Raw genomic sequence first — 27046 nt, 5'->3', positions numbered from 1 at the left:
GACTTGACGGGTCTTAGTTAATTTTATAGCAATTAAAGACGCTGTCGATAACTTTCCACCGTCTGGTGAAAACTCAAGGATACTCAGACTCCCCCCATGGTATCAACTCATATACAGGTAAAAAGGCACAAAGGTAATACGGCACACGAATGATGTAAAACGGTAGTTTATGGCAGGCGGGTTGGTTCCTGGGTGTGGGGCGGCACCTGAACAGACTATAATGCCAACACTTTAGCAGTGCAGAGTGAAAGTTACTCCATGTGTAGCATTACTTCCTTCCCTGTAAATAACACCTCTTGCAGTGGGTCACTCACCTCATTGGCTGAGTGCGGAGCGCCGTCTTGAGATCCTCCACCACTTTGTTCCGCATCTCCATCTCCTCCTCGTCGAAGGCGAACAGGGTCTGCATCTGGAGGAGCACACAGGGCGAATGACGACACTATTCGATAAGACCTCATCTCAAACCCCAACCTCTTTTCTTGACCCTCCGATCACAGCCGTCGCTTCGATCGTTTCTTCCAAGAGTGCTTTTGTTTGCACTACGTCGGCGTTCAACCTCAGGAATAGGTGACACGCTAATGCGTCGGTGCTACGCTACGCATTCTATCATGGATGGTACACTGGTCTAATGCAGTACTGGACACTCACTACACTTCCCTTGACGGCCACAGCCAGTCTGTATTCCACACTGCCAACACTGATATAGTACATAGTTCTAAATGTATGTAGAATGATACATGGACCATCGACTGTCTATTGTCTGCCATGCCATCCCTGTGCACTATACAGTAGATGAGGCGATATTGTCATTGAACCACCTCTTTGGAAGTTGTTGTTGATATGTCTTTGCATCATTGACACCAAGACAAGATTCCTGTAGATTCATTGTTAACTGGTGAATAACTTTTCTGATTTGTGACTTTTCTTTTGAAAGAAAAAGGCATTCATGCCTCATTGCATATGCTGTGTAGAGAGACAGGAGTGGGGTGGTGTTGAGCCGTTGACATGCAAAAATGGTCATAAACCATATTCATGCCCATGACATCAAAAGTATTCATGAAGGACAATTGATTGATATGAACGGATTCTGACTTGTGAGACACCAAATTAACAATCTGACTATTCCACATAGTTGTCCAATAAGGCATGAATGGTGTATTTTCACTCTCCTTTAGAACGATTGTCTGCTTTGTGTCTGCTGGGACAACTATTCAACCAGGAGCACTTAAGCTTAATCTGGCAGTGGTAAATGGACTGGAATGGCAGTGCTACACGCTGCTTCCCCCCACAGCAGAATAGCTGTGCGTTCAACTTGTTCCTAACAACAGAAATCAACAGAGCCTAATTAGCAGGTCCACTTTTCAGGCACCACAAATCAAACAGATCAAGTCTTTTCTCCCTTCCATGCCATTTTCCTATTAAGAAAACTGTTTGAGGCTATAGAACATGCCAAAAAGAAAAGGCCCTGCAGTGAATTAGCTCCAATCAAGCCCTCAGACAAATGGGGCAGATCATCAAAACCCTTCGCCTGGTGCTAACGTTAATGCATTTTGTGCGACATGCTCCCTCAATGACATCAAAGGGCTGTGGTGGTGCCAGCAGTCAGGGGCGCAGGACTTCTGTTTAGCCTCAGCAGTCGTTTTTCCAAAGAAGCTCTGCCAAGTGCCAAAGGTTCACCACTGTGTGCTTTAGCAACGCAGTAAAAAGCCATAGTCACAGGGGCTGCATCTTAATTTGCCTGAATGAGATTTCAAGTCATCCCAGAAGGACCTTCTCCCAGCCTCCTGTACAAAGACACAAGGTCAGATTTGGCTGTTTCAAGTTGTTTAGACAATTTCATGGCACATAATTCGTAGCACGTAAGAGTATTTATGATAGAGGAACAGTGTCCGCATGCCCACACTGCTGTGTGAGTATAAACGGCACAGTCAAAACATCTATTGTGTTGACTTAGCCTCATGTCCAGATGGTTCCAAGACCCCTTGCCAAGGAGTTTAAGTCTTTGGCTCCTGCTCCGTCAAATGAATATGTTCATAGTCAATGGGAAGTTGGACCCAGCAAGTGTTAGGGAGGGGGAATAATTTGGTCATGCTGAGAGTCAGTTCACCATGTCTACGGGGCGAGCCAAATAGCTCCTAGCTACATCTGTTATTTGTATGCCAACGCTGTCCTGTAGCCAAGATGCACATAAGTACCCTAGCACTGTTAGTCAGTTGATAAGCCAGCTGAATGCCCCAAGACTCGAATAGGACACCATGCCTTTTGCACTCATAATACTACCACGGTATCACCCAACGGTAATATCCTGGTATTTCCATCATGTTCTGGTCATTAAGATGAGGACTGACTAAGGAGAATACCTTTCTTTTTTATCTTTTCACCTGTGTTTTTGTCCTATTTATGCAAATACATTTCCACCTTATATATGTATTATGAACAGTTTGAACTTGTAATCTTTACGGCATTGCAAATGAGGGTAAAACCTCAATGTCCATTTTGAGAATAAATAGAGGTTTCAATCAATCAACTTTTTTGTAAGCAAACTTTGACTAGTTGCCCTTGGCTATGAGCTAAAAGAAGCAAATGGCGGTAAGATGTGAACTCCTTGGTTGATGCAGTCTTTTATTATACAACTCATCTCAAACTATGGTGCCATCTCTTTACGCTAGCTTGGACATGGCAAGGTTACAAAAAAACCAACCCTTCATAATGGGGAGGCTATATAGCATTGAAGTCAGCGCCCGGTGGCTTTAACAAAACCCCCATTCGGAGGAGAGTAGCTCCCCGTAGCTCTGTCAAGAGTTTTATGAATGAGCGTCAAGGAGACTGTCGTAATCTCTGCGGGGCGGTGAGGCGAAAATGAGCTCATCCAGTAACTGGGCTAGCGGAGAGGGGCTATCCCTGGTGCTTGCGCCGCACGCCTGGGATTGCCAAGATGCTTAGTCATCGAGGAGCCACGGGGGCCTCCAAACTTGTAATGTGCTCCATCGGGATGCCCTCCTGAGAGAAATGGGGCTGGAGCAAAAAAAAAGGGAAGACGGATAGTTGTAGTGAAAGTACGAGGCGGGAAGGTAGGGATAGAGTCGGAGGGCGTAGTGAATAAGAGAGACCGTGTGTCTGCCATGCAATGACTGAGCTAGAGAGAAAACTGTTGTGAAAGAGGATGAAATAGAGGAGAGAAGAAAAACCTGAGGAATAACCTGCCGGGTGCCAAAACGTGTCAGTCTGACACCCGAGTAGAGAAGCATCCCTGATGGATTTCACATTCTTGACGACTAAGAATCTCACACCTTTTCCAGAATTGTACACAGAAGGTGTAGACTATGCACACGTGTGTGTGTGTGTGTGTGTGTGTGAGCATTTAGCATCGCGACAGTAATGGTGTTCCACACTGTTTGAGCTCAGGTACCCGGGTACACCGGTTCAAAAACCTCTCATTTTCTCTGCAAAGCCGAGCCAGTAAACAAAACCAGCTGGAAAAATAGTAAAAATAGCAAACATGTAAACAGGGCTTGTTGCTATAGGCATGTTTGCCAGAGAAACTAACAGCGTGGCAATAAACGGATATCAAATGCCATTACTTCTCTGGCTCTCCCGTCATGGCGATATGCATGAATTATAGTTTGTGCTTTCCACGGCTCGGGAAGCCTCGTAAACGTCAAAATTCCTGGGCTTTTCTGGCCAGGTGTGACACACAGACAATCAGCCCCGCGGAATGCAGAGCGAGCCCATTAGCGCCGATGATATGGGAGGACCTTGCGACCGTTACGTGACCGCGTCCGCCGTCCCAGATACCACCGTCCCCGGCCCGACGCTAGTGTGTCATTCTTTAAAAAGGAGCATAGTCCTACAATTTCAGGTTTTATGACGTCCAAACATCTGCAGGGAACCGCGCGGTCGTCAGCGTCCGGTTTAAGAGGGTTTACGGGTCAGTGTGACACGGCCCTGTCGGCGGCGGAGGTCACGGTCACATACCCGTGTCATGTCCACCCTGGCACCGCGACCACTCAAAAACAAGCGATCCCACATTCCAGCAGGCTTTCAAGCTAGTTTTATTCATTCATAAAGTCATGATAATTTGACGAGCTCATAGATTTTGATTAGCAGGGATATACAAAGCGGTCTAATGCTCTGTTGTTACACAACATGTTTTTTTGTGTTTTGTTTTTCCTCCAAGCAGTTCTTGTCCGGCTGCCAATTTTAGATTTAAAACGAAAACGATGAACGCTGACCTCCGCACGTCGCTGTGGTCATTACCGGGTTCTCCCAGCTTCCATGACGGTCATTCACACCGAGTGATCTGCAGAGTGACTAAACAGCCTTGTTTGTCATCGCAGCATGTGTGTGTGTGTGTGTGTGTGTGTGAACGCCGGGGTCGAGGGGAAGGAATGTAAATCCCTGTGAATGTAGCGAGCAGAGTCAGCGAGTAAATGAAAGAGCAAGCCAAGAGAAGGAGGGAGAGAGAGAGAGAGAGAGAGAGAGAGAGAGAGAGAGAGAGAGAGAGAGAGAGACCTCTGTGTCTGTGACCTCTTTAGGAATGGTAAAGAGTGGTTCAAGATGAATGTTGTGAGGGGATGGTTACTATAATACTGTCAGCATGAATATTATTCATTTGTCCTGGAATCTTCTATGCAGAGGACAGAAAGAGAGAGAGGAGAGAGACAGACAGACCGACAAACAAACAAAACAAGAGCCTGATGTTGACTTACAGCGGCCATGGAGTTGATGCGGTCGATGTAGTAGTCGGGCCAGCTTGTGGCCAGCTTGTTGGGGTCCTCTTGCTCCTGAGCATGGACACAAAGAGAGAGAACATGACAACAGTTAGAACATTATCAAAAAGGATAACATGGGGTCTAGTATAGTGTTGGGGAAATCCTATTTTAGCCTGGTATCAGCATGATATCAGACACCAATATCGCCATCGGTGCACTCTTCTTACTACATTATTTACTGTACTGATGAATTTCAACAGTAGTAACAGTAAGATATATTTCAATATTTCTCATCCCCAAATTCATCCGTCTCCCAGCTCCACTTCAGGACCCAGATGTAGTCCTATAGACCAAGCAGTCCCGTCCATTCTAAATGGGTCACAACAGCTCAAACTGCACACTTTTCTTGGAATTTAATACAGAGAGAGAGAGGTCGGTTTCAGACTGATCTCAGTTGTCACTATTGAAAACCGTTGCTCAGAGCACCCTGGTCCCTCAGGGGAGGTGTCTCTGTCTGTCTGTCCAACTGTGAGACCTAGTTAGCGCTCTGAGCGACTGAAATCGGTCTGAAGCCGACCAATCCCGAGTGAGCGCCACGTCACAGGCGGCGAATGCAGGGGGTGTGGGTTATGAAGACAATTTATTTAGCTTTGTGACATCTGGTACGGTTTAGCCTGAGGTTTGTTGGACTGGTGGTGGAATATTGTTGTTTTTGTTGTCATTTCAACCCTTTTCTTAACATCTACCAGAGACCGAAACTCGGAAAAGTGGAAAACAACAAGTTATTTGACTGCAGTTGGCCGGGGCTGATCGATTTGGGGATAATTAGATCAATTAAAACTAGGGATGGGAGTAATCAACACGACTTATCCCATCCTTCGCTGGGTGATGACGGACATGTCGACTAAGAATTTCTTTAGTCGGGTACAGACCTACAATGTGGGTCAGTAGTCAAATGCTTATCAAATCATGAGTCCGTGACATGAAAACATTTGAGGCACTACTACACTGCTGTATATCCGTTTAGTGGCGTGCCACATAGATGACGATGGATGACTTTTCCTGATTATGTGAGCAAATGTCTGGGACTAGGCTAAATCCTTTGTCTGCAGACATCAAATACTCTTTATCATATCTGATGACCTGACCTAAACCTGGTAAATCAGTTTTATACCCCAAAACTGTGGGGTATAAAATCTCCATCTTAATGGCGAATGAGGCGATGCAAACACACAGATCTATACCTTGTAAGTATTGTGGGTTAGAGCAGGCTTTCCTTGAGATAACATATTCTGGAATGAAATACTATGCCGTCCACTGACAAACCTAAAAGATCAGCTTAATTTGTTTCTTCTTCCAGGGAATGAACAGTTGATTTTGCATTCGCACAACAAACATCAACAATATGATGAAGATTTTCATGTTTTAAAACCTTGGAATAGGTTCAACACGAACACAATATCAGGGGCCGCCATGTGTTCAGCGTTAGGGGGTCCGTGTGGAACTCAGTGCTTAAAACAGACCGCTATGTTCACCTTTGAGCTCGAACCGCACCGTATCTCACAACCAAAATAAACCAAAGAATAACAGAACTCACTGTATTCAGGTTCGCGTTTCCTCCTCGGCTGCCATTAATGCCGTTTCACTCACATGCTCAGGACACGCTGCCAGTCAGATCCCGACACTGAGATTAACAACTTAACTGCGTCTCCCCGGCCCCCTTTCAACTGATTTACAGTCACCTACACGCCCTTTAAAAAACATGTCGCGTTCCAGCGCAACATTTACCTTGGCAGTTTCACGAGCCGGAGTAAAATACTATAATTTTCATCTTGTTTCAGGACAAATGAGACGCGATTATGAGGCCAGAGTTTGTTTGTTTTGGGTAGCAGGAGTGAACTCAGGCCAAATACGGTGCCTGAACGTTGATGGGGGGAGGGATGATAAAACGTAGCGTGGTGCGTCGGGTTGTTTAAACCCCTGCTTGGAGTCGGGCGGTTGACGAGTGGCGTTAAAAATGAGCAGTTCTGGTGAGCAGCCACATGAAAGAGCTCCCGGTCAATGAATATAAAAAAAGGAAGTAAAACGATTCAAAACGAAATAAAAAGTGAAGATTCGAGGACAAAAGAAAGAAAGAAGAATGAACACAAGGACAAATGAAAGAAAAGCAACCCCAGATGAAGTAAATACACCGATGGCAAAGCCTCAACACGAGGCAATGATGCAACAGGTAGAACATGTAGGGCTGGGCGATATGGCCTAAAAATAAAATCCCAGATTTTTCTTTTTTTATTATCAGATTTTAATAAAAAAAATTCTCTTGAAAACTAGAAACGCCAAGGAAATCATTCAAATAACCTTTGTTTTTATTTGACACAAAAAAGGCCATATTGGGATTGATGTGCAAACCAATCTTCACTTAATTTTTTTTTATAATAATATATATATAATATAAAAGGTTACTCTTGATCAAACGGAGATCATGTCCCTATTGGGATTAATAGTGCAATAACTTGCTTTTTCACCAAACTTAAAACAAATAAAAGGGGCCTCTTGATCATCAAACAAGAATGAATTTCCCTATTGGGATTAATAAAGTGCAAATCTAACTTTCACCAAACATCACTTTTTGTAAAATAAAAGGTGACTTATTTCTTTTGGAAAATCTAACATTTTTCTAAATAGTCCTAAATCATTAATTCGAATTAATCGATAATATCGATTAATCGCCCAGCCCTAAGAACAAGCTAGCGGGACGCTGAATGTCAGTGCAGAGAAGCTACAGGCTAACATACAAACTAGCTTACAAGCTAACATAGAGGCTAACCAGGCCACCACGCAGATTGGATTAGGAGCAATGCAGAGCATACAATGTAACACTGAAAAATCCAACGGAGGTGGCAATGAAGCGTCGGAGCTATGTAGAAATAAAGAAATTTCAGAAAAAGAAAGGAACCAGGTCCCAACAACGTGCAGGAGGCGGCGAGGGACACGGTGCAGAGAGGATGGAAGGTGCCGGGAGGGGAAGGAGAGAGGCCTACACTGACGCAGAGGATGGAGAGGGCGCGCAGGTGGACCGAGAGACGAGGACGAGGAGAGGAGGACGGGAGGAGGAAAAGAGGGGACATGAACCGATTCAAAGCAGATCAACTATGAAGAACGACAAAGGGACATGAGAAAGGGGCATGAAGGGCCACGGTGATCCAAGGAAAGATACAAGGGGATGAGAATAGATGCAACAGAGGAAAGATAATTGAACAGTTACCCCAAGAAGTATAAGAAAACTATAACACCAGAATTTTGAATAATTAACACTATGATTTACAATACACACATTATAGACAAACGATTCGAATATTTTTCTTAATTTTTTAAAATTAAAAGGGACACGCTGATTAGGAAACATATTGGGGAATAATACACGATGGACTGGTATGAAGGAACTACAGGATTACACGTGACACACAATACAAATGAACATGAGCATAAGAAAGACAAATTCAGAACATTGACCGGGAGCTCTGAGGCCACATTGGCTCGGTGGGGGGGGGGGGGGGGGAGTCTCCTTCCCTCTCCTGGGCCTGGCCCAATTAATTCAAGGGACCCGTGTCGCTGGGGGCCCGGCTCCGCGCGTATCGGCCTGGGATATGGGGGAGTTCTGCAGGCTTAACTCAGGGGGGGGGGGGGGGGGGGGTGTCGGGGGGGGCATCGTTTCCGCGGTTTGGCCCGGGAGAGTGGGGTCTTGTATGTTGTGGGGTCGTTGTGCGTGGGGTGGGGTGCTTGGTGACATGGAAGGTAGCAGGCTTGGCTCGGTGGCTCCTCTACTGAGCCTGGCCCAATTAAATTCAAGGGACCCGTGTCGCTGAGTACTCGGCCCCTCGTGGGACGGACCTGGGATGTGGGGGAGCCCTATTTCTAGGGGTGGATGGCGGGAGGGGGGGGGTCCCTCTTATGGGGGTCTGGGCGGCTGAACGCAGCCGTATTATAGAAATTCAAGGGGCCCATGTTTGTATATTGTTATGTTATTGATGTCATTGTAAGTAGTGTCTAAGTGTCTATAAATTAAAAAAAAATAAAAAAAATAAAAAAAATGAGGATAACAGACACTCGAGACAGAATAGAGCTTGGTAAAAATAAAATCTGCCTGCACGCACACATTATTGTAATTGTAAGGATGAGTTTCAGTTCTGGCTGGGCACGAGAAGCGGACTTTTTGGATGAGAGAACAATGTGGCCGATCCTCACGTCGAGAAGAGGTCATTTTAAGGATAACGGTCAGTGTTAAGGTCAGGCGTGCAGTGATGAGGGTCAAGGTTCAGCTCAGTACCGAGGGAACTAAGTAGTCAGGGAAAGGTACTCACAGCACAAGTACAGTATGCATTAGATTAGATTCAAATAGACTGCCATTATACAGCACAAGTACAACGAAAATAAGTTTGGCATCCAACCAGAGTGCAAATGTAGCAGTAAAGTGCAACAGCAATATACAATGTACAGGTGATTCAACTAGATATAAAATATAAAAATTAGTACTACTGAGTGTAGTGCTAATCAGATGTATGTACAGAGTTGTAGTATAATAAATAAAGACTGTATGACTACTAATGGCCAGCAGCATAACTAGTAAGAGTAGAATATGTACAGACAAGGACTATGTGCAGGTAAGTACAGACAGGTGAGGTATACGTGTATATGCGGTGAGAATAAATATATATATATATATATATATATATATTAGGGGTGTAAAGGTACACGTATCTGTACCGAACCGTTTCAGTGTGTACCGTACCGAACAGCTGTGTACAACCGAACTAATACAACGGTATGTTAACCACTAACGACCGCCCACCGGGGGCTGTTTTTTCTACAATCTAATATAATTGTTATTATTTAAAATGTTTTACAAGTCGATTATTCATTTCAATATAGAATATTCGTTGACAGCCCTACAAGTACAATTAGTTACTGCACACTACATCACCCCTGAGTGGAACATGGAAAGCCAAACTTTCCCCCACTGTACCGAAAACCCGTACCGAACCATGGTTTTTGTGTACCGTTACACCCCTAATATATATGGTATATACAGCAATGTTGTACATGCTATCATACAGAGCTATGGGTTTGCAGGTGCTATGCAGGTGTACAAGCAAGTATATAGAGGGTTTATATGCAGGTATATTAGTATAATTGCATTGCAAAGCCATAATATTATTATGTGTGTGAATGCGATTGCGTCCCGTGAAAATAGGTGGTACAGGCCAAGGTCAGGCATGCAAAGGTCTCACCCCATCGTTCTATTACAGCAATTACACGCTTACGCTGCACTGTACATTCCCCATGTCTGGGAACATTAAATATGATTTACAACCTGTCCTGCAGTGACGGCGAGGTCAGATTCCCCCGGCTGTGTATCAGGTGTGTTTGTGCGAGGTGTTCCACTCTGTGTTCTACTTGTTCTAGCCATCTGTTGTCGGATATATCGTTTCACTCAAACGGCCCAAATACCTGACTAACGCCAGGGGTCAAGTTCATTCCACTGTGCGCTTGGCAGGCTATTGAGTTTTACAGAGATCTGCCGAGAGACCAGATGAAATTACACATTTCTTCTTGCAGTCATTCCAACAAGGTGTCAAGAGGGGTTCCAAGTTCCAGGACGGTTTTATTAGTAAATTGTAGGGCTGCCCCCCTTTGTAGTCGATCAGTCGGTCAGTTTGGTCTTAGTCGAACAAAAAATGGTAAATGGTAAAGGGTGCATTTATATAGCGCTCTTATCCAAAGTGACACGCTGCCAGAGAGGAGCGGGAATCAAACCGGGAGCCTTCCGATTACCAGATGACCGCCCTACCTCCTGAGCCACTGTCGTCCAACACTTTGCTGTTGCCAATTTGAATAATAATTTAATTGAATACCTATTCCCCATGCTGTAATTCCCTGAAAAACGTTAAGCCCATCTCTAGTAAGCACTAGACTAGAGGACGTTCTTCCTCATTATTGCTTTAGTAGAGGATGGCCCTAGTAAACGGCGTTCCACTGGTATGTATGCTATGCGTCATTGTAACGCTGCGTATGTACAAACGAGACGCTTTCGAATCAATGAAGATATCAAGATGGAGAGATGGTAGCAGTTCAAATGCGTGTTCTGGCAACACCGATCATTTAACCCTTTCACTACCACACACTACCAAAGGGTTAATCCTTTCACGGCGACAATACAGAAGGTTAACCCCTTCACTGCCACACGACAAAGGGTTACCCCTTTCACTGCCACACTACAGAAGGTTAACCCTTTCACTGCCACACTACAGACAGTTGACCCTTTCACTACCACACTACAGATGGTTAACCCTTTCACTACCACCCTACATAAGGTTAACCCTTTCACTACCACACTACAGACGGTTGTGAAAGGTTAACCTTCTGTAGTGTGGTAGTGAAAGGGTTCAAAGACATATTCTGAAACACCACAGGAGGGGCTTTCTCCACTTGCTTTGATTGTAGACCTCATTCTAATTTTGGAAAAGCTTGGTTTTTATAAAAAGAAACTGAAATAAGACACGTAAACGGGAAATGAAGGCGCAGCACTGGAGCGACGGACACTCGGCTCCTTGGTTTCTGCCAATATGTGCTCGGTCATGACCGCAGTGACACGCGTACATATATACACTGTACAAAGTCACACAAGAGTTTAACAGAATGAGGAGGGTACCAGCAATCTGCAGGATGCCACGTTTTCACTTTCAATCGCTCGGTCTCGACCGTTAAGTCCGATTGTTCTGGGGCTGGAGTTGGAGTGGTGTCTCTGCAACTGGGTAAAAGTGTTTCTCTGCGGTCTCTGGTCTGGGCTTGTCGGGAGCGACCGCTGGTCAAGGGCTCCTGGTGGAGACTCTGTGTTCCCCTGTGCTCAGCCAGGCTCACAAGGATCCTGGATGAACTCTGGGCGACCGCTCTCTGAAGAGAACAAGCAGTTCCAAAAACCAGGACAGCAGTGGGACCCAGTGCTAAAGGGGGGGGGGGATTTAAAGACTACAACACCCCCCCCCCTCCAATTAAGGACCACAAAGGAAATAAGCTTTTACCTTTATTGTGTAAGTTATGAAATAAATTCTATCAATCAACTATTAAATAGAATTAGTAAAAAAAATATTTGCAATTAGGGGTTAAGTGTCTTACACGTCGACACGCTGCCCGGGAATCGAACCGGGAACCTTCGGATTACCAGACAACCGCTCTACCTCCTGAGCCACTGTGCTATGACAGCTGTAACACAGGTTTATCGGTCTCCTGCCCACTGTCCTCGGAGCAGCTCCAGACCGTCACACCTCTGGACTCCAACTTCATGAAAGAGTGGTTCATGTTCACGGGCCGTGGAAATAAATAACATTGGAATTCTTAATTTGGGTGGTGTTCCCCTTTAAATCTGCATATCTGACAACACAAGAGACTTTCCATTTGGGTCAATTTTGAGATCTACTGAAAATTATCTAAAGTAATTTAAACTATGAGCATGTGCAACTATACTGTGTATAAAGTAGAGTATATTAGACATTGAAACATGGACACATACGCTAACTGCACTAGACATGTTGGGATAGTACAGTATACAGTATGTGGCATAAATCCATTCCTTGCCAAATTCCCAATCAAGTCTCTGACATCAAGGACACCTAATCATCCCTTCCCCTTAATTGGCTGATATCAATCCCCGTATCCTGAGCCGTTCAGCCATTGTGTAGTGTGATGTGTGCCGGGTGCCAGTGTATGGTAGCCATTAGGGCTGCAACGATTAGTTGACATAATCGACAACGTCGATTATAAAAAATCGTCGACGAGGAATTGTTGCGTCGATTAGTCATTAAAAAAAAATATATATATATATTATATATAATTATAATTTTATTTTTATTTTTTGCACTACCTATCTTTGTGAAAGTGGCTTCTCAGCTCTGGTCCAGCCAGCTGAAGACTTCTTAGCTTAACATAACAGACCGACAGTAAGTTTGGGGGAACTAATGGGATAACTGGGGATGTTGTTTGGTCCTGACAAGAGTCTCAAAGCAACTCTGAGGTCATGCTCAATGTCCAATCTGTTCCTCTGCTCTGTCTTCAGCTGGACCAGAGCTGAGAAGCCACTTTCACAAAGATAGGTAGTGCAAAAAAAAAAAAAAAAAAAAAAAAATTATATAATTGTTTTTCGATTAGTCGACTAATCGAAAAAATTATCGACAGATTAGTCGACTACCAAAATAGTCATTAGTTGCAGCCCTAGTAGCCATTGAGCCTGCGTAGCCCAAGGTTGGGTGCTACCAGTGGTGGTGAAGGAGGCAATTTCCCTAACCCTACGTTGTAAAGCGCTTCAAGTCTGAGAAAAGCGCTATATAAATGTAATGAATTATAATATGAAGAATGATCTGTTCTCTTCATAAAAGTGATAGTTTTCTCCATGTTCTCCTCTCCGCTTGTCATCACAACATGGCCTCTGTCTGCGAGACCGAGGGGGATTGTCCAGCATTCCAAAAAGGGCCGGTCTCTCCAAGGGGAATATTTATTTATGGAAGCTGGGATATGAGGCTCTCACCCACAGAGCCAGGAAATGGACAGGATATTGAATTCTGGGGAGATTATGTAACGCACATCGCCGCCTCTCGCAGGTAGCTAACGTTGCACGAGTTCCGACACTCGACTTAAATCCCTACCTGAGGGGCATTTCTTTCTCCTTTTAAAAGCAGTAGGGGGATTAACCAAACATCATTAAAGACGGCTAAAGAACATTAGCTGCCGCCATGTCAAGGGAGGGAGGGGAGCGTGGCGTCTGCATGTGCTGGGATGATTTTGCACTGTGAAAATCAGATTTTTATCTATTTATATATTTGTACAGAAAATCGCATTTAATTTTAAGGACAGGAAAGATTGTGGGTAAACACTCGATGGGCCGTGTTGTGTGATCATGCGTTTACAGCATACAGTGGCTCAGTGTGTGCCCCTGCTAATGGGAGTCAGGAGACCCTGTTAGAAACCATTAGACATCTGGTGTATCTGCTCTGCTGCTGTACTTGGAGAGCCGCCGGACAGGAGGACGTGCACTTCTGAATGCAAACAAACACACACAATATACACACACGAGTCACGATCACCACAAACAACAAATACACTCCACTCGCAGAAGTCCTGAACTCCTCAACTACATTACTCGTTTTCTTTTTTTAACTCGCACGTGCAAATCCATGTACACACACACACACACACACACACACACACACAGTCTGTGTTTGATTGCGGGGCAGAGATCAGAGGTGCTGATATGGCAGGCTTATGTAAAGCCTGGAGCCCTCGACAAGATGTTCCAGTTAGTCTTGGTACATGGAGACCAGGGTTTTATTTACTCTAAGACCGTTATGTTCCAGTTAGTCATGGTACATGGACACCAGGGTTTTATTTACTCCAAGACCGTTATATCACCGCCCCCCGCCCCCCACCACCATCAGAGAGAGAGAGAGAGAGACATGGCGACAGGAGGGGGCTACTGCCTATTAAAAAACCGCTGGGTATTTCATTGAGATGGAAACACAAAGTTTGTATGAATATTTATATTTGAGGGATTCGCTGACCGAAGATCTTGTGGTGGAAACCAAGCTTGGGGGTGAATTCACTTGACAGTAAAATCCACGTTCTGCGACTTCAGGAAGTGGACTTTACTAAATAATACATTTTTATTAAATTCAATTCGATTAAGACATGGCATGAAACGGTTGTCCCCTTTGACCAATTAATAAAACATTTATAAAAAAAAAACGTACTAGCAAATAAAGTACTGAATTTGAGGTACCCGATTGGTCCCCTAGGAATATTGACTTTTTTGCATTGAGACACACATTCATGTAGGCATTTCACCTGGGGAGGCACCCATGGCGCAGGTACTGTATGTGGGTTCAATGGGTTCAGTGCCTTGCTCAAGGGCACTATGACAGGGATGGGCACACTGGCCGCCGCGGGGATCTAACCGGTGACCTAACCGGTGACCTTCCAGTTAGAAAGCTGGTGTCTCTACCCACCAGGCCACCCTGCTGTCATTCAAGGTGAGCTGATCCGTGTCACTTGCTAGCAGGGGAGGAGCTTCCTATAGGAGACAGGCGGTTGCCTAGAGCGCCACCCCGCCAAAAACTGCGCCCAGCTAAAAAATATATCTGCAAACAATATTTTGACATTTAAAAAAAAAATCTAAGTTGGCTAAGTTGTTTATTTGTTTTAATTCTTTAGTGTGCACTTTACATTTATTCTTAGCTCTTGTTTGTAATAAATAAAAGGTGCAGTCATTTACTGTATAACTGTTATTCTTTATTATTATTTGGGGGGGGGGGGGGGGGGGCGCAGTGGTGAAGCTTGCCTAGGGCGCCAAATGTGCTAGTTCCGGCCCTGCTTGCTAGGAGAGGGCTTAGATAGGATACATCGCATCAGCACATCAACATCAGTCACAAGAAAACAAATCTAACCTTTTAAACTGACGTAACCTTAGCAACTTGCCAAGAAGACAGTTTATCTACAGGTAAACAAAGTTAGTCTGGCCCTTCAGAGTGCACGGTCAGTGGCCAGCCCTCCAATGTAATCTACCAGAGACCGCAATACATCCAGTGTTACTTTAGTAAACGAAAATGATGACTAAATATGATCATCAACAGAGCTTTTCCCCCTGACGAAAATGAGACGAGACGTCACGTTAATGGAGATCATGTGACACTAATGTGACGAAATTATTCACGCAATGCCGTTGACTAAAAACGACACAAAATGTAGTTTGCTAAATAAAATCTGGCTAAACGTTTATTCAACTTCAACGTCAACACTGTTTACTTGCTACTTGCTAGCTAACAGGAACTAGTTTGCAGACAGGAAAGTAACTAACATAATTGTCCGTGCGGAAACCCTTATCCCCAACACATTGTTCCATGGGTGAATTATTGTAATGTTCTGGGGTTTTGTGTGTCGCTCTAGTTGTATGGTCTTAGGGGCACCACTGTTATGCTGGGGGTGTTGTTTCCCCCCGGGAGATATGGGAGGACGGACCGGATGTTACGTTGTTGTTGTGAAGCTAGCATATTAGGAGGCAGCCGTGTTGTGTATGAGAAGGGAAGCATCAACAAACCCCATATTGAGCTGGAAATAAAGCACTATACAGAAAAGGAAACTCCCCTCTTTTCCCCCTACATTACTGCATGCCGGATCGCTACATTACGTTGATCCACCACAATAGAACACATTAAATAGCTTACATAAGTCTAACCAGCTAGCACTAACGTTAGCTTTTTTTGTTTAGAAAAAGCTCACGCCAACTTAGGTTTAGGTTTACTTTATTGGATCAAGGGGGACAGCGTACATTAATAAAACATTTTACAAATGTAAATGCACCCAATTTGAGCCAATCCACACTTTATTTTAAAAACTAGACGGACGTTTTGATAAAGAGTCAGGTTTTCCCAACTGAGTAGATTATATTTTTTTAGAATGTGAACTTATGAGGCTGTAACGGAGTGGCGAAACAAAACAAAAAAGACTAAAACAAAAATGCTCAGGGACTTCCGGTATGCCGTTAGAGGGCACAGACGCATAAGAAGCAGAGCTCCCGGGCGAAATAAATTTCAACCACTTTAGAATTCAAAGAAAACATTTATCCAAGACAGAAAGGTAGATGAGTGGGAGAAAGAAAGGACCGGAAAAAAACATTCAATAACTCGAAAAACACCCGACATCGAAGCTAACGCTCCCGCTAGCTTAAACAAACTGCGACAAGCTGTCAGCGTGCAGTCAGGACCCGAGCTGAGCATGGACCAGGCAAGCATAATTGAAGCGATACAAGAACTGAAAACCAAATTAAAAGAAGAGCTCAGGAGAGTTAGCGAAGAAAGGAGGCGAGAGGTAAACCAGTTATGTCGAGACATAAAGGACAAGCTTGATAATATTGTATCGGAGATACAGAGCCTAAATCAACGAGTGGAGGAGGTGGAGAGCAGAGTGGAGAAAATGGAGGATTGGATAACTGAGATGTCGGAACGAGTCTAGAACAACACCGAGTCGCACAATACAGGTTAGTCGACCTGGAATCCAGGGCGAGGAGGAATAACATTCGCATATTTGGGATGGCAGAAGGAACAGAGGGAGACTCGGTTCCAAAGTTCATCGAAAAGCTTTTCAAAGACGAGCTATCGCTCCCACCGGACATGGAGTTTAGGCTGCAAGGAGCCCACCGTGCACCACGAGACCGCCAGAAGACGCCACGCCGAGACACATTATCGTTAATTTTCAGGAGTACTTGACCAAGGAGCTGGTGCTGAGAGAGGCATGGAAGAAAGGAAAGATACAACTGGGCAACACCAAGACAATTTATTTTGACCATGACTACGCAACTGAAATTGCAAAGAAACAGAGGGAGTACAACTGCATACAAAAAGCAGACTTCCAGACTCCAGCATGAGGATCCATTGGGACACCGGAGACAAGACCTACACGAGCGCAACCGAGGCGCACAGAGAGCTGAAGAGATGAGACATGTCGGTGGAAGAAATGGAAGGGGAGAAGGAGAGTGATGGAGGAGAGGGAGCGCAGAGTCGAGAGAAGCGGGACCAGACACCGGCACCAGCACCAGGCAGGCAGAGGGGCCGAGTAGCAGCACTGAGAGGCTCAGCGAGTACATGCATCCTAAAAAACAATGAGTAGAATCCTTCGGTTCGGCCATAATGGCCGAGGCACTGTTCAAATAAGTGCCCGGGAGGAGCGAGGTATTTTTTATTAGCGTACGTTTTCTTCAGTGGTTAACGTTGGAAGGGATGGAGGGGTTTCAGTTGGTCACCTCATCTCACACCCTTAGTAAAGGGCCCCATCCTTACGAGGGGCTTTCCCTTGCACTTACCAACAGGGTAAATACCGAAGAGAAGTGGGTGTTCCCCCCTCGATTGGAGGTCATTATGTGTGCTAAATGTTATATGTTAAATGTCGGGAGAAAATGTATGGTAAGGGGAGCCGCTAATGTGTGCAAGAACTGGAAAATGAATGTCGGGAACACATAACTTGAAAATGGCGTCTTAAAACGTCAACGGTCTTAGTAACTCAGTTAAGAGAAGTAGAATAATGACAAATTAAAAGAGAGAAGACACAAGTGATCTTCCTACAAGAAACACAGATGTCAAAAATAGAGCATGAAAAGTTGAAAAAGTTTGGATATCGGAATTAATTTTTTAGTTCTCGCTAGAATAATAGGAAGAGGGGAGTGGCAACCCTAATTTCAAACTCTCTCAATTTTGAACTGATAAAAGAGAAAAAGGATAAAGAAGGGAGATACTCGATAGTTAAAGGTAAAATAGACACGTAATGATAACCCTAGTGAACACATATACCCCTCCCGAGAGTGATAGGTTTTTCAAACTCTTGTTTGACACAATAACCTCTGAGGCGGAAGGGATACTGATATGTGCAGGGGAATACTATACTGAACTACTCACTAGACACAACAAGTAAATCCAGACAACTCTGAGATCAAAGGATTTGAATATTTTGATTAGGGAAGCAGGGATGATGGAGGTATGGAGAAGCTTAAATGCAGGAGAAAGGGATTTTACTCATTACTCTGCGACACATAAGGTACACTCTAGGCTAGACTTATTTTTAATAGATAAGAGAGAGAGACACAGGGTGGTGAGCTGTTCAATAGGAACAGCAGATGTCTCAGACCACAATATGGTATATCTGACCATACACTTGAACAACAGACAACGAGATACACTCTGGAGGCTAAATTTGGGGATCCTGAATGGGGAGGATATAACCGAGTCTATTAAAAATAATGTGGACAGCCGAGTGAAACCGACCATCTTATGGGACACAATCAAGGCAATTAAGAGGGGATACCTAATCTCAAAGAGTGCACACTTAAATAAGTATAGGCGATTGAAGTACGATCAACTACAGAGAGACCTGAGAAAACTCGAGCAACAGGTGCAGGGAGGGGAGGGGCGCAAAGGGGAACAGATGAAGGGAATAAAATCACAGCTAGAAGAGATGGGGAGAGAAGAGTTAGAAAATAAATTGAGATACACAAAACAAACCTTTTATGAATCAGGCCCAAGGGCAACCAAGATCCTAGCAAAACGACTCAGAGCCCAGCAGAGTAGGCACTTTATCCACAAGATTAGGGAACCCCTAGGGCGGCTAAGTGGCGCAGTGGGCAAGGCGCTCACCACTAACGCAGGAGATGCTGGGTTTGAGCCCAGCTCTCGGCGTTGCTACCAGCTTGGCTGGTCGTTCATACTAACACAATTGGCAGTGTTAGGGGTGGGAAAGCTGGTGGGTGGGGATCGGACGTTGTGGACAGAGACTCCTACAGGTCGGTTGGTGAGTCTGTACAGCAGAATCAGGAAGTAATGGGGGCAGCGTGAGCCTCCCACGTAGGGATGGGTATCGTTAGGATTTTATCGATACTACTACTCTTATCGATACTGCTTAACGGTTCGGTACTTTATCGATACTCTTATCGGTTCTTTTTGGTTCTTTTTTTGCAAGAAAAAAAGACAATTAATTAAGAACAGAATCAACATTGCTTTATTATTTATAAATACAACTTTATAAATAAGTATTATAAATAAATATAATTTCTTCAGCAACAGCAATGTTCTTTTATATAACTTTATAAATAAATATAATAAATTAATATAATTTCTTCAGCAACAGCAGCAACAATGTTTTAAATGTGTCTGACTCTGAATTATAGACTTTTTATAATAAACAACAAATGCTAACAGAACTGTGACACTCGTTCACCCTATCCTCTGTCATCCTTCCTCTAGCTGCTAGGGAGAAAGGACTTTGGGTGGTGGAGGGAGGTAGAGGGAGGATGACGTGTGGTGGCCCTGGGCTCACTGGCCTGGGACATAGTGGCTGACGCCTCAGCTTGACGATCTATAAAAAGTTTAGATTGTAGTATTTGTAGCTAAACAATTGTTTTGTTTATTAGCCTATTTGTAATAATTCGTTATTAGCCTAGGCAACTCCGTATCTTGGCTTACGGTTACGGCTGCAGTGGATGCAGATGGAACACTGCGCGCAAGGCAGTCGAATACGCGCATTTCTGCACACTAATATCATGTTTTGCCAACAGATGTTTTGATAAATTGATTTGCTCGTATTGCCACCCTTACTGGCAAATGTTTTGTTGCACTTGTGGCAACGTGCATTGTCGGCATTGACCCTTGTAAAGTATATCCATACTTTAGAACGCTTCGCTCTATCCGCCATGATCACGACTCAGTGCATGCAGAGCTGCTGTCTGTGTGCAGAGCGCTATAGCACGGGGCGTCGGGGACACTTTCATTAAGGAGTACCCGTATGTAGGACCCGTATGTCTATGTGTAGCACTAGCGAGCGACTCGCGAGGAGACTCGCTGGCTGCGGCTCGCTTCTCGTGCAGAGACAGAGAGAGGATCGTTCGCAACTTTTAAATAATAATAATAATAATAATTTCTCTAGAGTATCGATAGCAGTACCGAGGACGTCAGAGCTTATAAATACTCCGGTATTTTCTAATAATAGTACCGGTTCCCGTTTAAAACCGGGGTCCGGGGGGCATCCCTACTCCCACGTGTTACTCCTCGCCACTGAGAGATCGCACTGTACAGGTGAAAAGAGGCGACGGCTGCCTCCTCGTGTACCGGAGGGGACACGTGATGCAAGGCTTCGTCCTCACTGCAGCCGACCAATGGGAGGCATAGTCTAGCAACGTTCGAGACAGGGGAGGGGAGAATTGAAGGGAGAATTGGCGAGGCGAAAATTGGGATGGGAGAAAAAAATTGAAAAATAAGGAGAAAAAGTGGAGAAAAAAAAAAGATTAGGGAACCCCAATCAGGGGAAGCGACTTACTGTATGAACCTGAAGAAATTCAACCTATATTCAAAGAATACTATGAAAAGTTATACTCACAACCCAAGATGGAAGACAAGGAGAAATATTTACAGTTTGTCATCCTTGGACCTCCTGAGTATAGGGAAAATAGAGAATAAAGCTCTGATCTCCCCATCACGAAGGAAGAATTAGATATAGCCATAGGAAGACTGAAAGCAAACAAAACTCCAGGGAGTGACGGGTTTCCAAACGAGTGGTATAAGATCTTTAAAGAGAACCTGGCCCCAGTAATGCTACTGTAGACTCTTTTAACTGGACACTTGAAAAGGCAGAAGCCCCCCCCCCCCCCCCCCCCCCCCTGGAAAGAGGCGGTGATATCAGTTATACCAAAAGAAGGGAAGAATAAAGAGTATTGCTAATCATATCGTCCCATATCGATGTTAAATGGGGATTACAAGATGTTCACATCTATACTAACTAGGAGAATGGAGGACATCCTCCCTGACCTGATTCACGAGGACCAGACAGGGTTTATAATAGGTAGACAGACACAGGACAATGTTAGGCGCACTCTACATGTGATAGAACGGGTGGAAAAACAACAACTCCCAGCAGCCTTGGTAAGTTTAGACGCGGAGAAGGCTTTCAACCGGGTCAGATGGTGCTTCCTGTTTAGGGTATTAGAAAGATTTGGATTTGACGACCAATTCATCAGCTGTAGAAGAGTTCTATATGACCAAATGCCAGAGTAAAGATTAACGGTAGCTTGTCGGACAGATTCAAACTATTCAGAGGGACGCGCCAGGGTTGTTGTGCTAGCCCCGTCCTCTTCACGATTTTCGTAGAACCATTAGCCCAAGCCATTAGAGAAAGTAAAGAAATAAAGGGCATCAGAATAGCAAGGAGTGATCACAGATTAGGTATTTTCGTGGACGATATTATAATATACCTCCAAAACCCAAACCTGACCTTCCCCAAGTTAATGACTATACTAAATGACTATGGCTGGATGTCAGGATACAAGCTGAATGTCACGAAAACCCAAATTCTCACCTTCAACTTCTCACCCAGTAATGGAATGAGGAATGACTACAAATTGAACTGGGAAGCCGAATCAATAACTTACCTGGGAGTGATTATCACCAAGGATATGTGCAAATTGGAAGCGGCTAATTATAATAAGATTAACGATACGTTACAGAAGGATTGGTTGAGATGGGCTACATTCATGATGGATTTCAGTACCAGAATAGAAGTGATCAAAATGAATGTATTGCCAAGGCTGTTGTACCTCTTCCTCTCACTACCGGTCAAGGTCCCCAACTCCCAATTCATAGCATGGGACAAACCGATCTCTAGGCTCATATGGGCAGGGGACAGACCTAGGGTGAAATTTAAAACATTGCAAATTGTAAAAGAGGGGGGAGGTCTGACACTAACTAACCTAAAGGAATACTACTATGCAGCCCAGCTGAGATACGCTGTTTACTGGTGCTCAAGAACATACAGGTCCAGGTGGAAGGACAGAGACACACCTAGAGCAAGTCCAGCCCCAGGCCAGAATGGGGGGGAAAGAACACACAGCACAACAGGGAAGTAATTCAATAGTGGACCACACCCTGGCAGTTTGGAAAGAGGTGGTCAGGAAATACAAATCAAAAGAAGACAGTAGACTTCTGATATGGTCTTCCCAGACCTCCGGTTTTGGCCTGGGGTCACTGGAGATAGGGGTATAACAGCCATATGTACACTTTTAGAGGACCACAACTTCATGTCTTTTGAGCAATTTAAGAGAAAATCTTACGTGGGAAATGATCATTTGTTTAGATATCTACAACTGCGACACTTCTATGATACAGAAATCAAAAGTAGGATATCGGCAGGTGGTAACAGGGTGGTGTGAATGATGGAGCTGGCGTATTCGCGAACTCCAGTGAAAATAGTATCAGAAATGTACAAAAGTTTACAAATTCGCAACAACTGTGATTCATATAATGTGAAGAGGAAATGGGAAAGTGAGTATAACCTTGACGGAGGATGATTGGCATTCTATATGTGAGACACAACACTCATCCACTAGCTCTAGAGGATGGAGAGAATTCGGTTGGAAAAATGTGATGAGATTCTTTATCACACCGCAAATTAAGAGTAAACAATTAAAAGGGCAACCCAACAACCAGAGAGAGAGACAGTGTGGACAGATGAATGCCAACCACTCTCACATCTTTTGGTATGTGATAAAGTGCAACCATTTTGGAAGAGTGTTAACACAGGAAATGTACAGAATTCTAATTTATGAATTCCCCATGGAACCCCAGTTGATATACCTGGGTTTGACCACAGAGGAGACCAGACATAATGAAGACTTGTACCTGTTCAAAATCATGACAATTGCTGGTATGAAGGACATCACAAGGAGCTGGCTCAAAGATGCCGCTCCAGACAAAGAGACATGGAGGGGAATAGTGGAGGAAATAAGCGCTATGGAAAAAATTACATTCCTGCTGAGAATGAAGGCCAAGACGTACGACAGACGCTGGTCGAAATGGACAACATATGAGCCGTTAGACGAATAAAGACTGCCGTGGCACAACCGTAACAGACCCGACCTACCAAGAGCAAATACAGCTCTCTCCCCCCCACCATACAGCATTGTCCTGTCCTGTGAGTCTCGTCTGTCCTGTGGTGGTGGTTGTCATATTATTAATGTGAACTGTATAATGTTTATGTAAGAGTTAATGAATCCTGAAAAATGGGTAAGACATCTATACAAAAACGGGAAACCATACTGCAAAAGAAAAGTTGCTAGGTGAAAATGTGAAAAAGTTACTGTGAAAAGGAAATGGAGAATGTTTATGTGAGAATGATGTAAAAAATAAATAAAAAGAAAGCTCAGACCTGTAGTTGACTAAAACTTGACTAAACTAAAAATAGATAAAGGTGACTAAATATGATGAAAACGAAAAAGAGCATTTGAGACATGACAGACGAAAACGAAATTTAAAAAAATCTGACGAAATTAACACTGGATACATCGCATCAGCACATCAACATCAGTCACAAGAAAATAAATCTAACCTTTTAAACTGACGTAACCTTAGCAACTTGCCAAGAAGACAGTTTATCTACAGGTAAACAAAGTTAGTCTGGCCCTTCAGAGTGCACGGTCAGTGGCCAGCCCTCCAATGTAATCTACCAGAGACCGCAACAACTGGAGTGCTTGTTGGCTGGGGAGGGAACAAGGGGGCCAGTGTTTCTCACTGATGGCAACGGCAGAAGGAAATTCTACTTCTCTTTAGAGCTCCTTCCCATTCAAATCAGTATCATGCTGTCATTCCAAGCAACACAGTAGGCACTACTGTTTGTGTGTGTGCGTGTGTATGTGTGTGTGAGTGTGTGTCAGTCTGCGTGTGTATATGAGCAAATCTGTTAAGGGCATATTCCCTTACATTCCTGTCTACATCCCGGGGTGTCCTCTGTGAGCGCACGTGAGCGAACACAGTGAGGCGTGTCAGGGGTACATGACCCGGCATTTTGACATTTCGCACACAGAGACGAAATTATTATTATTATTATGATGAGCTCCTGACGTCCTCAACACCAATTGTTGTTGTTGTGCCCCCCCCCCCCCCTTCTGTTCTTCTTCCTCTTCATCGTTCTCCATTACGCTATCCGCTCGTCCATGAATGAGGGGTTTTGTTTGGTTTCTCCTACAGCTTTCTTTCCGTTGTGCCTCATTCTCCGAGAGAGGTTTCCTTGCGCTCTCTCTTTCTCTCTCTCCGTTTCCTGGCTCGTCCGCAGTGGCTGTTTTTGTACCTTCGACTCACAAAGGGCAATTCTTTCTGATTTTGGGGTGGAATAGGATACGCACATCTCTGGCTTGATAATAATATAAATAGTACGATGGGTCTTTAGTAAGCCATTAGATCTAACAATAACAAAACATCACAGGGGCGGGGCGGAGGAACGACGAGCTAATATATCCCAACGTCTGAACCCATCGGCTTCGTCTAGCAAACTGCTGAACTGTCTCCCCACTTTCTTCACTTGAAGCCTGTGTTCCGGGGGCCAAAAATACTGTTTCCACTACCTTCACATTTACGGCCCAGAGCGGGTCCTCGTTAAATGCCTGTGGTCGCTCTCCGGCGAGAGATTTCAATAACTGATACTGAAGGAATATTGAAGTGATGCCTTTTCATGTGGCACCGCTCGTGTGTGCAAATGCGCAAATCTGCCAATAATTTCTACGCAATATATTCAAGGGGGGATAATATACAGTATGTTGGGTCTTTTTGGTTATCATACGTTTTTCTTTTAATCGGTTTCTGACAGATTCTGTTTCACTTTAAATGGTTGTAATGGTCCCGCCTTCCATCCTCACCCTGACATCCCTCTCGTGGCACCAGAACCCCTCTGCGCTCCCTCTCTCTCTCTTTCTGGTAACTCCATCCTTCTAGAAGGGATGTTATCCTGCGCACATGTCCAAACTCTCTCACAGACACACACACATGCATGTATACGAAATGTGTGTGTTTATTCTTTCATAGAGAGCCTGTCAGAGTCAATTGCATCAACGCGGCATGGCCTGCATTGCGTTGGAAAGTGCGAGGAGGGGTCGGCTCAGCCCCGTTTCCAAATGCTAAAATCCTTGGCCAGAAAAACAAATTAGCCAAAAGAGACAGAGGATGTTTTAGGAACTATTTATTCAATTTGCAATGGGAGGTAGGGGAGGTTCTCTTTCTCATTCTAAAGGAGAATGTAATTTCCTTGTGGATATCTGACCACAGACCATAGAAGACACGGGCTGTTGTGGATTGGGAGGGAGGGAGAAAGAAAGAGAGGGATGGAGAGAGAGAGAGAGAGAGAGAGAGAGAGAGAGAGAGAGAGAGAGAGAGAGAAGGAGATATGTTTTGGCGAGATATGGGGGTGAAACGGAGGGCTAACCAGAATCTTCTAGCGCTCTGGCGGAATGTTGACAATTCCGAAGTGGCGTGAAGGGAGAAGAAAAGAAATCTCTCGCCCAGAGGAGGGAGGAGCATCGGAGATGGAGGTTCTCAGAGCGGCGACTGCGATGGCCTGCATGTGTGTGTATGTGCATGAGAGTGAGTGTCTCTGTGCATGTTCGTGTGCTTGAGAGTGTGTGTACTCTGGGGTATGGTATGTATATATCTATGGCCGTGTGTGTATGTATGTACGTGCGTACATATGTGTGTGTGTGTGTGTGTGTGTGTGTGTGTGTATGTGTGTATGTACATGTTTACACTACGTGTATGTGTGTGTGTGTGTGTGTGTGTGTGTGTGTGTGTGTGTGTGTGTGCACACATGCATCCTGTGGATATGCACGATGGGTCTTTAGTTAGCCATTAGATCTAACAATAACAAAACATCACAGATTCGTGGATCAATGGCTATTATTGATCCGAGAGCTTCTGTGGTCGACGACAATGCAAACATTAACACTGTACTTTAAAATAGCTTGTGCCGCCCTGTACTAGACATCAGCCGACTGAGGCCACATGGCAGGGCCTGGTCCCCTGGCTTCAGTGTGAGAGCCTGGCAGGGCCTGGTCCCCTGGCTTCAGTGTGAGAGCCTGGCAGGGCCTGGTCCCCTGGCTTCAGTGTGAGAGCCTGGCAGGGCCTGGTCCCCTGGCTTCAGTGTGAGAGCCTGGCTGCCACTCACCTTCTTCTTGCTGCAGTAGATCTGCCATTTCTTCTCGGCCGGCAGAGCAAACATGGCCTCTCTGTTCTTGTCCGTCAGGTCCAGCTCATCCTACAACAACAACAACAATAAAGAAGGAAAGGTCAACAGTGGCTCACAGTCACGACACACAGTTGGGATGAAATCGATCGCGATACAGCGTACGATCCTACAATTCAGATCAGATTAGAAACGCTTCCCTGGTAACATGTTATTTAATGCATACAGCTTTAATGGTATTATGAATTATGTAACATGAGCTTTTATAAACAGATTTACGACTTAAAATAACACTTACACGCAGCTATAATTGATTATAATGTGTAATAACAGTGTATGAGCCATTACATGGTAAATGGAGTGCATTTATATATATAGCGCTTTTATCCAACGCGCTTTACTACTTGTGCCTCACATTCACCCATTCACTCACACATTCACAGAACGACGGCAGAGGCGACCATGCAAGGTGCCAACCTGCTCATTGGGAGCAGTTAGGGGTTAAAGGTCTTGCTCAAAGACACTTCGACACACTGCGGGGAGGAGCCGGAATCGAACCAGGAACCTTGCGATTACCAGATGATCGCTCTACCTCCTGATCCACAGTCGTCCCCCATTAGACGTTCTCATAAAGAGTTTCATCAGCATAACATTGCTGTCAGGTGAAACCCCTGTATCTCCTTAAGGGCAACATTTGAAGAAAAACAAGTTGTTTTTCAGATTTACACCCATGTATTTTTTGTGTGTTTTCAATG

The 27046-nt window shown here is 44.5% G+C and overlaps 1 protein-coding gene across 2 annotated transcripts in view; it reads right to left on the bottom strand.

Annotated features, from left to right (window-relative positions):
- daam2 (dishevelled associated activator of morphogenesis 2) overlaps positions 1–27046 on the bottom strand; it is a 109476-nt gene that overhangs the window by 61016 nt on the left and 21414 nt on the right. For both annotated transcript variants that reach the window (XM_084310212.1, XM_084310213.1), the window contains exons 2-4: positions 26274–26363; positions 4710–4784; positions 315–409 (exon numbers count right to left, since the gene is read on the bottom strand). In XM_084310212.1, the coding sequence (XP_084166338.1) occupies positions 315–409; positions 4710–4784; positions 26274–26363 (260 nt within the window). The remainder of the gene's footprint in view (positions 1–314; positions 410–4709; positions 4785–26273; positions 26364–27046) is intronic.

The sequence above is a fragment of the Notolepis coatsorum genome (assembly GCF_963971535.1).
Source record: "Notolepis coatsorum genome assembly, chromosome: 3".
Classification (NCBI taxonomy): Eukaryota; Metazoa; Chordata; class Actinopteri; order Aulopiformes; family Paralepididae; genus Notolepis; species Notolepis coatsorum.
This window is presented reverse-complemented; position numbering and strand designations above follow the sequence as displayed.